Here is a 12,073-nt window from a genome sequence, read left to right on the forward strand (position 1 = left end):
CTCTTCTCCCAGACCCTGTCTGTACATCTAACCAGCTCGTTACGGCGCCCTTCTCTGACTCCCCCTCCAAGATTATCCATGCTGCGTGTTTCTCAGGCCGTCAGTTATCCTAAGTTGCATCATCATCTTTAAAGAACCTGAGGCCCGGCGGCAGGCTGCCACCCAACTGAAGACAACCGCGTTCTTCTTTCACATTTAAAATCTAAAATGGGAGCCTTGCCTCCCCCCTCTCCCCCCACCCCCCCCCCATCAGGGCTGTGACAGCACCCATGTTGTTGGCCAGGGCTCCAGAGCACCCTAAGACCACGACGCCTGCATCCTTGTGAAGAGGCCCTGCAGCCTCAAGTGCATCCAAAGCTTGCCTTTCCCCTGCCTGCACCCCCATCCCCGGGTGACACAGGACAGACAGAAAAGCCAGCTGCTGTTGGATAATAAATAGCCTTGTCTGAAAACTGGTTGGACCACTCTCCCTGCTTAAGCCCCTGCACATGCCCTGGGCTCCGTGTGCCCCTGCAAGGAGGAGGCGACGGGATATCCTTGGCCCTCTGGTCTCCTTCTCCCCACCTCTCCTTCTCTGCCCCTGCTTCAGCGGCAGCCGGCTTTCCAGCACCACTCTGAGCAAGGCTGAGAGAGCCATGGAACAAATGAAGGACGGAAGGAGGTGACACCCCTCGCCCCCCACGGCCAGCTGCCACCAGTCCTTCTGGCCAGGCCTTTCTCCTGAGGTCCCAGGAATATGCCAGAAGAGGAGAGAGCAAAAGCAAAGCAAACCTACCTGCTTCTTTCCCCCTTTCCACACAACTGCAAACACTCCTGGCTTCTTTGCTGCTGTACCAGCTTGGCAATGCAGCCCCCCCTCCAACAACTCCCCCTTCCAGGACCACCCCCACCCCCCAACATCCCCCTCCTCAAAAACAGCCCTTGCAAATATACAGAGGCTACGTGGGGCAAATTGTCTCCAGGAGAAATTAGGCGTCTGCAAGCACAGACATTCTAACAGCCACTCCACCATCTGGGGGGGGGGGGTGTAGAATAAGCAATTGCTAAGGCTTGGTAAAGGACAAAATGTCAACTGGTGAAAAGGACCTTGATCAAACCAGGCTCAGATCTGGTTGCAAAACATTTTGTTTTAAATGCAACCAGCGAACCTTCTTTGATGTTAACAAGGTGCAAAATCAAAGAGAAGGCCTCTTCCCTCCCACCAAAAAGGCATCCCCTCTCCCAAGGCAAGCCCACTTTAATAGCTCTTCCCCTCCCCAAAAAATAATAATAAACTCACAAATTCTTACTAATGTATCTGCTGTAACAAAGGAGAGATGGCAGCAGCAAAGGCTCCGAGCAGATGGCTCCTATGCTGGGTTTTCAGGGGAGGGGAGAACCCCTTTATATATTTATTTATTTATTTAAATTTTTTAAAATATAACATAAATATTCGGCTCTCGGCCGCCCCGCCGCCAGTCCTCGGCGGCGGCTGGGCGCGCAGCCCTCTCCAGCTCCCCACCAGCAGCCCGGCCCCAGCCTGACGAGGTGCTCCAAGGATTGCAAGGCACACAACCTGCCCGCGGTTTCGATGGCACCCAGAGGATGTTTTATTTCTATTGCAATTTTAAAAAAGAAAGAAAGGGACGAAGATTTAAAAAACAAAAAAACAAAAAAAAACAGCAACGGCGACCCAGGCACCACGAGAGAAAAGACCGCGGGGAAAGGTTTGCGCGCCGCGAGGCAGCGGCCCCGCGGGCTGCGGCGGGCGGGGAGCGCCGCGAGCCGACCTTCGCCGGTGCAAGTGTGCAGGCACCCGGGCGAGCTCCCCTGCAAACCCCGTACCTGGCCCGCTCTCGCCAGCTTCTTCCCCGTGCCTAAATAAACCCAACTGGGGCGCTGGAGGCTGCTGCGTCTCTGCCCCGCTGCCTGACTTTGCCCGCCCCGCCACTTGCTTGAAATCCACACGATTTCAGACAGTGGATTTCCACGGCGACCTGCCTTGTTTATTTAGACAGGGAAGATGAAAGCTCGGAGATAGGAAGATGGGTAAGAAGAGATTGATAGGTCTCTCTCCTTTTTCCTTTTTTTTCTTTCTGTTTTTTTTTTTTCTTTCACTGTTTTCCAAGCACATCCCTCTTCCCACTTCTAGCTGACAACCCTTTTTTCCCCCGTGTTGGGGATTTTTCACCAGCCCCCGATGCCCCCACCTTTTTTGGGGAGTGGGGGAAAGAAGACAAGATCATCCCAGGAGACGGACGGAGGTGGGGAAATGGGGGATGGGGGTGCAGGAGCCCGGCAAACAGCCGCACAGCTGGATTCTTTTGCAAATAGCAAGAGGAGGGGAGAGAAAGGCGGCTGCGGAATCCTAGGACCAGCGTGGCCGGCGCCCTGCCTGGCCGGGTGCAGCAACCGGGACTCGGAGCCGGCGGCCGCCCCTCGCCCCGCGTCTCCCCCAGGCCTGAGCGCACCCCGCTCTCCTCCGCCCGCGCCGTCAGCGCGGACCCACGCGCTCGCCAACTTTTCCCCACTTCCCGGCTCCCCCCTCCCCCTCCGCTCCCCCAGCCCCCTCCCCCTCCTCTCCAAACCCCGCCACCAGCGCCGCCGCCGCCACACACGCCGCTCGGAGGGGCGAGCGTCCAGCCGGGCTCCGCGCGCACACACACACCTCCTCCAGCCTGCGCGCCCCCTCCCCGGCCCGAAGCCCGCTCCGCAGGCCCCCGAGCCCAGGGCGCGTCTGACTGCACGGCGCCCCGACTCCCCCGGCTGCAAAGAAACTTTCCTAGGGCCCCCCGCCCCTCCTACCATGCTCTGGGCCGACGCCGCTGCCTCTGCGAGCCGCCCGGGCCACCGGCCCGGCGGCGCCCGGCTCCGTGTCCCCAGCCCCGGAGCCCCATCCTCCGGCCCCTCGCGCGCACGCCGCAGACACTTACGGGTGATGAGCTCCCTCTGGGACAAGTGCTGCGGGTTGCCCTGTTTGCGGCGGGACATTGCCCCGGCATCTATTCTGGCATCGCCCGGAGAGCTGCACTGATGGGGGCGCCGGGGGAGGGGGTCCGAGCCGCCGCCGCTGCTGCTGCCGCTGCTGCCGCCGCGCCGCTGCCGCCGCCGCCGCCGCCGCCGCGCCTCCTCCTCTGCCCCGGTTGGTGTTTTGGTTTTTTTTTTTTCCCCTTCCTCTCTTGCCCTCTCTTCCTTCTCTTCTTCTTCTTTATTTTGCTCTTTCTTCTATGCTGTTTTTTGTTTTGTTTGCCAAAAGAAAAAGAAGAAAAAAGAAAAAGAAAAATCTCTCGATCTAAAATAGGAGAAAGGCAAAAAAAAAAAAAATCTGTTGCTTGCCGCGGACTGGCTGGTTTCTTTAAAAATATATTCTTTTGAAGGAAAAAAAAATCGCTTACACTTCTTCAAACTGCTTGGCCTCCTGGACTTCCAAATGTCTTCTTGAACTTAAACCGGATTTTGCACCGGCTCCTGACACTTTCTTTCAGGGTCTGGTAGGTGGAGAGCGCACTTCTACCAGGAGGGGGGGGGGAAGGGGGAAAAATGCAAACAAATAAAAAATAAAAGAAGAAAAAAAGAAAAAAGCAAAGAAAACTTGGGGACTTGTCTCGTACCCCCTCACCCCGCCCCCTCAAAAAACCCAAAGCAATGTAGAACTGCCCCGGTTCGGTTGTTTCTGGGTTTTCTGCGGGCCGCCTGTTTTTTTCTCGGAGACTGACCCTTCCGAGGCTCTGGGGGGACTCCAGGAGCTGCTCCTTCCCAGTTCACCTGGCAGGCTGGCGCCGGCCGGAGAGGCTGCCGGGTCCCCGCGAGCGCTCCCCAGCGCTCCCCTGGCGCCGCGGGCCCGGGGGGAGCTGGGCTGAGGGGCCGCTTGCCCAGTGCGCCTGGGTCGGTGCGGGCGCGGACTGGGAGCTATAGATTGCAACGTGAAGATGGCGGAGTCCGGGTTCTCTGGGAGCTCTCGGTCTCTCTATGGCTGGGGCTGCCTCTGTACAATGGGATAAAATTCAAGTTCAAGTGCGGACGTGACGTTTAATCTGCACTAGAGACAAAAAGACCCAGAGAGTCGGAGCACTGGGGGCGACTAGCGGTGGCTTTTTAACATTGTACCCTGTAAGAGAACAAGAAAGCACATACACACACACACACACTCGCGCGCGCGCGCACACACACTCACACACACACACACACTCGCCCGTGCGCACACCCGCTGTCCAGGCCGGCCACACGTGCAGCGTTTTTGTGGCTCTTCTCCCTGCGCACTGACAGCGCAAAAGGGAGGGGGGGGAGAACGATGGGCAGGATATTTTTAAATAAAAGAAAATCCTCTCCATCCCTCCTCCCCTCCAGGGAGCAGGACCCCCTGAGAAGGGGGGCGGAGTGCGGTGTGCGTGGAAGTAAGTGGAATTAACACAAGTCCCCACCCACTCATCTGAAAGCCTTTTCGGACGGGGTGGGGAGGAGTAGATGGCTGTGAATGAGGGTTGGGGTCCCCACGGGGACTGGGGGGGGGGGGTTGGTGGTCAATTGCTTCATCTCCCTAGAAAAGTGGCTTGGTTGTTTTTACTTTTGTTTCATTGAGGGGTCGAGGTTAAACTTCCCAAAAGTGTCTCCATATAAATCCTGATATTCCAAACTCTGGGAGAGCGAAGTGGACAAAATAAAAAGAGACTAAGAGGAGATTAAGAGCACATGGGGGGGGGGCGGGAGGGATGTGAGACCTTGTGTGAGTCCCACTTGGGAAGGAATGCTCCTCCGAATCTGTGAGTTCCCTTCACCTCGCCCCCACTAACTCCTGGGGGTCAAACACCGGCCCCACCCCCCAACGCCGAGGTCTGTGGCAAAGCGCGGGGGTGAGGGGGCAGGGGTGCTCCACGTGGGAGAGATTCTTGAACATGGTGACCCCACAGTAGGTTTGGCTGGGTCTTCGAACACACTCGTGTGGGTGACCCCCCTCCCCAGGTCCCCCGGTTCCCTCCCACCTCCTGACAAACGCTGCGTGCGACCTGGATGTAACGCCCCCCAACCCCAAGGCTCCTCCGCCCAGGGCAGGACTTGAAATCGCCGGTCAGACTGGGAAGGACGCAGCTGCCTTGTCAGCCGTTTCATCTCCCGGCGAGGACAAGAGGAGTTGTGGGGGGCCTGTCGGTGGCCCGGGGACAAGGCCAGGCCGCGGGCCGCGTGGACATCCCCCGCCCTCCCTGTCTCTCCCCAGGCCGCGGCCAACTTCATCGGTTCCGCGACCTGACCTCCCAGCTGGGCGCGCCACGCGGCCGGCCCCCTCGCCCTTCCCAGGGTTTCCCGGGTCTGGGCCGGGAGGCGGCCAGGGCGGGTCGGGGCCTGGCTCAGGGCTGGGCTTCGCCCGCGAGCCCAGCTGCACCCACCCCACCCCGCCCCCAGGCCGGGCTCCGGCGGCCTCGCGGGAGCGAAAGGCTAGGCCGTGACGCCTCCGGGCGCGCGGTCTCCCTCGGGGCCTTTTCCGGGGGGGGGGGGGGAGGGGAGGTGTTCGCCCCCAGGGTCTTGGGTGGGGCGACGGCACCTAGAACTTAACAGAGCGCAGAGCCCGTGAGAGGAGACAGAAAGAGCTCCCTGCCCAAGCCACCCCTCGCAAAAATAATAACAATAAAATGTGCCCTAGCATGCAGTTTTGCGGACCGGGCTGCAGGGTCGGCAGACGAGCGAGCGGGCTGGAGACTGGGCGGAGGGGGCGGAGTGGGAGGTGCGGCAGGGCGGGCGGAGAGCGAGTCGGCACCCCCCACACACACACACCCCGTAACCCGGACTGCAGGCTGCTGCCCACCGCCCGCCACCCACACCCCACCTCCACGTGGTCCAAAGTGTAGAAGCCCCGCCCTCTCCTCCCATCCAGCCCCACCACGAAAATCTTTCCAGGAAAGGGGCCTAAGTAAGAAAAAAATGCCACACGCACCTTTAATAAACTTCTTAGGAAAACCATAAACCGGACATCCCAACTCGCCCAACATTCTTAAATTTGGGAGAGAGGGTAACTCTCTTTCTGGGAACTGGCGATGTGAAGTCCAGAGAGGGTTAGCGCTCTGCCCAAGGTCACACAGCGCAGGGGGCTCAGGTCTGGACTCCAATCGTCACGGCTTGCCTGCCGCCCCGCGCCGCCTGCGCTCCGGCTTCCGAAATCCCGACATGCGACCCTCACCCTCCCAGGGTAGATAACAAGGACTGGGGACCCGGTCTGTGGCCGGAGAGAACAGGGCAGCCCCCTCCTAGAACGGGGGCCCCGCTGCGGACTTCGCAGGGCGCTCGGGGGCCCTGGCTGCAGCTGCCAACTCGTGCGCGTTCAGGCGGCGGGGTCTGGAGAGGGGGCATCCCCGCCCCACCCCAGCAGGAAGTAGCGGGCAGGGGGCGGCGCGGGCCGCGACTGACCCGGGGAGCACTTCCTCATTGGCCCCGCGCTGCCCCGACGGCGGGAACAGGGACGCGCAGGCGGGCCGGCGCAGGGCTGGACAAGCCGCCGCCCGCCGGCGCGCTCCACCTCGCGGCAGCCGGGGAAAGGCTGCCCTGCCCCTGCCCAGCCCAGCGCTGGCCCCTTCGCCCTCCTCCTCCTCCTCCTCCTCTCGGGAGTGGCGGCCGGGCGCAGGCAGCGAGCGATCCCAGCTGCCGCTCCAGTCTCCTTTTTTTCCCTCTGCCCGTCTGGCACGGGCATCATTAGCGCTGAAAGCTGTTAATGTCTGGTCTCACAGCTCCCCCTTTAGTCTTGCTGTGCTCCCTGTCTCGCGTTCCAAGCCGGATCAATAGCCGCCTCTCCGCCGACCTTGACCTCTCCCTCGACCCCTCCCGGCTCCGGCAGCTGGCCCACACTAATGTTTCCCCACTCTCTAGATGCCCAGACAACCGGCAGGCGGGGTGGGAGCCGGGTGGCGGATCTCGGGCCAGAGCCTCGTCCCTACACCCTCCTTCAGGACCCCTGGCAGGCAGGCTGTCCAGGACCCTTCTGAGAAGGTTACTGCGCGTGCGCGCAGGCGCGCAGGGACAGACTCTCACACACACACACACACACACACACACACACACACACACACACACACACACACACACACACCCCACTCCTTGATCAAGCCTTTGTTTAGAATAAAAGTCACTCCTGTCCCCCAAAGGGGGGGTACAAGTGCTTAACATATGCAAATATAAGAGGGGAAAGTGCAAATACAATGTGGTCCTAAAAGCCACCAGTACTTCAGACTCTTCTCCAGCACCTGCTGCAGGCCTACTATGTGCCCAGCCCAGAGCCAGGAATCAGATGGAAAGGAATGCCACATTTTCTGCACTATCTTTGAAAAAAAAAAAAAAAAGTCAACAAGCTTTTTGAACTCACAACTATTTCCCCGGTTTTCTAGCTGCACAGTAGTACATTCCAGCAAATAATCTCTATATTTTTCAGTCTCCTTAAATTTCTTTATTGAGGAATAGTTCGGAAATCATAAATCATTTTATCAAGCCAGAGTGCATTTTTATTAACCTCGTGTGGGGCTCTGATTCCCTGTGTGTGCTGCACCGAACATGCCATGTAGTGGGGGCAGATTACACAAGACATGTGACTCTCAACCCAGGCTTCTTGCTTAAAATTCTTTGAACAATTCTCAAGACTTATCTCTTAGCTGAGGTGAGGCTCTCTTCGAGATTCTGCAATGTTATCTTTCCCTTCTGAGCTGTTGTATTTTACTTTATGTCTTTACCCCCCAAATTGGAAAGAAGCAAGATGAACAGCGTCAGTAGAAATGGGAACTTCCAATATTTCTGCAGAAAGAAAACCAACTTTTCATTTGTCTCTTGAAACGCTGATCCACCCTCTAAAATGGAGTCAAATAACTTGGTAACAATATTAGCCACACATCTTACCCAATTAGCTTGGGCTTCTTTTCCCGTGCTTAAAAAAAAAAAAAAAAAAAAATCCAGGCAAATAGAGGGCAAGCCTTTTCACATTCACAGCAAACTGTCTGTTGATTTCTATTCCTCAGCGGCCATAAACACTATTGACAATGAAGATGAGGATAAATGAAATGCATCCATCAGATCGGTGGATTGACTTGTTTTAACCTTCACGAGGAAACCGCTATGGACATACCAAGCTCACCATGTGTATGTACATATTAATAAGGCTCCCAAGATGGCCCGTATCTCCTTCCTTCCTTTTCTGGAACCTCCAGGCACTGTCAAATCCAGAAGCCTAAAAAGACAAAAGAGGCATGTTAAGCTTCCTGGCATATCTTCTAGAATTATTATATGTCATTTCTGAAAATTACAGCAAATTTCTAGGAGCCATAAGCTCTCAATTAAAGCTTTGCTAGATTTGGAGACGTTTTTTGCATTGTCACCTTAGAGCAGAGGCTGGACCTCAAAACTCGCCTTTCCAATAAGTGTTAGGTTGATTCTTTCCAAGTACTGAATTTAGCAGCATTGCTTTTGTTAAAGCATGACATCATGGGCACCTTATTTGTTTCTGCAGTAATACTTGGGTTTGATAACGGTAAGAGATTTCTGACTATTGCTTAACTACCCGAAGCCTTTAGCTCTAGGAAATCTGAGAGGCATCTTTGCCTGCTGTCTTAGAGCTGCAGCCTGCAAGGGGTTAAACCAAAGTCACTGCTCCTGATTCATGTATTATTTTCCTTAAAAAAAAAAAATACTTACCCAGCTCTCCGTATATGAAAAAGACTCACACCCACATGGAATGTTCCTAGCTTTGTCCCTGTCATGAGAGATGATATTGAATGGCTCAGTACGAGGGGATCTGGAACTATTTCTACAGCTTTTCTCACCTCATTTGGAATTTTCTTGCCTTGCTAATTTTAATTCTTTAGTTGAGTCATCAACTCAAATTTGGTGTGGAGTTGGCATCACCCAGTTGGTCGACTTGGGGGAAAGATTGTCCATGAAAAGGATCGGTCTCCACGAAAGGCCCCCACCCACCCCACACACCCAGAGATCTGAGTGCTGTGAGGAGTGTGTGTGTGTGTCTGTGTGTGTCCGTGTGTGTTGTACAGAAGGGGTCTCTCTCCTGCTTTACATCTTGTCACCAAGTCTCCAAATTGTCCATCTGAAGTTGCAAAACACATACACCCACCCCCCCCCACCCCCACCCCCCCCCACCCCCCCACACACAGGCAAGGTTGAATTCTGGGGTCTAGTGACCGTCAGTCTACCCGATTTAGAGCACAGACGAGGACGAGAAAGGGAGTTAAAATGGTTCCTTTGGGGAAAGAACTGGAATTCAGAAGGGAATTTTCAGTTCAGTTCCAACTCTGGCTGTCGGCGGCTGTCGTCAGAACTGGCGCTACTGTGAGGTGTCTGCTGATAGGAGACGGGGAGAGGCCGGGGATGGAGGCTTTTGCCATCACCTTCCTAACAAGGGTTTTATGAGGCTGCAAGGATTAATTAGTTTGTATCCTTAAGCAGTTCAAGAAGGAGGAAGTTTCCGCAAACGCGAAGCTGGAGTTGTATACGCATCTGACTCAGTTGTGGGCTCTGTTCTCCCCCCCCCCCACCCTCCCCATCGCAGGCTCTGAAACCTCCTGCCTGTGCTGTGATGCGACAAAGGAAATGGTGAAAGGGAAGTGAGGGGGAAGCACTTGCTTAGGGAAGAACAGAGGAGAGAAAGAGGCATGAGTCAGGCCAACAACCCTCCGAAAAGCAAAGGCACCGCCAATGAGGCTGCTGCAAGGGGGCGCTTACCCCCGCCCCCCCCCAAAAGAATACACCTAAAAACTGGCCAACGCCTTGTTTCAGATACGCCTTCCAGAGCTGGAAAAGACAAGGGGATCTGGGAGAGCTCATCTGTTGTTCCGTAGTTTTAGAAACAGCCGCATATGCTTTCCAGTGAATTCACAACAGAGGTAGTTTGTATGCTAGAAAACACTGAAGGGTCATTCCTGCTATTGAACAGAGGAGGGTTCAGAGTGTGCACGGCCAGTGTTTGTACTGCAGACACAGTATCGGAAATGGATCAGAGTACAGTACGTGGAAGTTATACAAGTTCTTCCACTGCGTGCATCTGAAAACCCTGCATCTGCTTGAAGGCAGACAATGTACAAGGCTTGACTTACAAGGCGGACAACTTGCTACAACAAAAGATAATTAATGCTGCCCAGGGAAAACTGAGATGCTGGACTGCCCTGCCTTCTGGTATTAGCTCAATCCGGGTCCTTTAAAAAAAAATATTTCAGCACGATTTCCAGCCTTTTGGGGTTGTTGAAACAACAATGGCTCCTAAAATATGGATGTGGCAATAACGTTTCCCATTTGAACTTGGGACCAAGCCCCTCTGCTTCTCTCGAGCTCTCCCTCTCTCTCTCCCTCTCCCTCTCTCTCTCTCTCTCTCTCTCTCACCTGTGTCCTGAAATGGAACGCTGCACAGGAGCACAGACACCTGTCTCCAATGATCCACCCTCTAGACAGGCCGGATCTATGGTTGATTTTTTAACATCCGAATTTGGACCTCTGGATTCCAACGCATAGATTCATCAGCTGTTGGGACGTCGCACAGGCATCTGCAGTTTCATTATTTCTATCTGCTTAACAGGAACAATTAGAGAGCTGAAGAGTGAGGACGCCTGCTTGGGGACCGTTTCGGTATTGTACCCAGACCACACATTCCGGCTGGGAAGGAACACAGTAATGTATAAAGCATTAGTGGATTTAACACCCCGCGTTGTGTTTGGGGAATCGAATTGTCAATGCTTCTGGCAAGAACTCATACTCCAGTTGAAATCTATCAAACACCTTAATTAGCTCCGGGTACCTAAAGGCACCCAACCCAGAGGCACGGTGGAAAGCAGGAGACCAAAGACCAGAGCGGCACAGAGGCCAGGACCCCGTGGCCTCCGTTGCAGGACCGAGATGTATGGGGCCACCAAGAGAAGCCCGACAAGCCCCGGCTCTCACCGTGGCAGCCATGGGGGATGAGATGGAGAGTGTTTGGATGGTTTGATGGGTGTCAGCTCACAGGATGGGGAGAGGCCACTGTGACACGAAGCCGTTGCTGACGGTAACCAAAGCCTTTTCCTCAGCCAACCGTTCCACCTGGACCTCTGCACAAATTATTGTTTTCAATTACCACCTGTGTATTCCTTCCCATGCAACTTATTGATATAAAATTACAGCTACACCGGTATAAATAAGTTATGCTGCAGTTGTAAAATGGAAGAAATTTTGTTGTAGCAATTATGTTCAGCAAGATGACAAAATAAATTTCCAGAGCTGTGCCTGCAGTAACCTGGGGAATTTAAACCTCATAATTTCCATTCATTTCAGATAATTTGGAGTAATTTCTATATGTAATAACTTTGTAATGAAAAACACAGCGGTACTGAAGTGATTTCGCTCTGTTTTTTTCTCCTATGGTATACATGGCACAAAATAAATGATAAAAATAATATTTCCTTTTTATATGTGTGTGTGTTGAGTAATTCCTTCAGCAAAAAAATCATAAACTAATACCCAGACTAAATCTCTGTCCACAAAATGAAAAATAAATTGAGTTAAAGAAAGTGGAAAAGTATGAAAGGCTTTGGATGTTTCATTGTGACTTTATTGAATTGTCTTATTCTCAGGTTGCTTCTGATCTCCGAAGGGTTACACTTCCCAAGTAAGGGGTGAACACAAGCTGGCCCCCAGATTCCCAGGAGGGGGCCGCAGGGAGACCCCCAAAGCTAGAATACCCCGGGCAGGTGGCAGTTTCTCCCCCAGAAACCGTTAGGAAAGGCGGTCTCTCCTGGGATAAGCTGGGCTGTCCCCAGTTGCTGCTTTTCATCAAGGTCTTTAACGGCAACTTTCTCTGCAACTGGAAACAACTTATTAGGCTTGGCAGTGGTCACGTAGGTCCTCCTTTAATTAAAGACCTGGCGTGGTGACGCTGCTTCCCTGGCTGCCCGCGCCCCCCCCCCCCACCCCGTGCCCTGCCCCACCTCTGACACCCGCCGTGGATGTGCACAGCCCCCCATCACCCTGCGTCATCTGGCGGAAGCTCCCACTGCGTTGCTGCAAGAGGTGACAAGGATCACAGCAGCTGCGTTAGCTCCCAGTGCAGTGCAATTAGCCTCTGCCGCCAGCGCCCATCAAAGGTTTC

At 54.5% G+C, this 12,073-nt stretch overlaps 1 protein-coding gene across 5 annotated transcripts in view; it reads right to left on the reverse strand.

Moving 5' to 3' along the window:
- Positions 1-3,091, reverse strand: part of BCL11B (BCL11 transcription factor B) — a 95,485-nt gene extending 92,394 nt beyond the window's left edge. For 3 of the 5 annotated variants that reach the window (XM_047794734.1, XM_047794735.1, XM_047794733.1), the window contains exon 1: positions 2,913-3,089. In XM_047794734.1, coding sequence (XP_047650690.1) covers positions 2,913-2,970 — 58 coding nt within the window. In that variant the 5' untranslated portion in view covers positions 2,971-3,089. Of the gene's footprint in view, positions 1-2,912 lie in introns of all 5 variants that reach the window. The other 2 variants (XM_047794737.1, XM_047794736.1) reach the window with 2 other exon arrangements.
- Positions 3,092-12,073: the final 8,982 nt, after the last annotated feature.

Source organism: Phacochoerus africanus, chromosome 9, assembly GCF_016906955.1.
Source record: "Phacochoerus africanus isolate WHEZ1 chromosome 9, ROS_Pafr_v1, whole genome shotgun sequence".
In the NCBI taxonomy this organism is placed as follows: domain Eukaryota; kingdom Metazoa; phylum Chordata; class Mammalia; order Artiodactyla; family Suidae; genus Phacochoerus; species Phacochoerus africanus.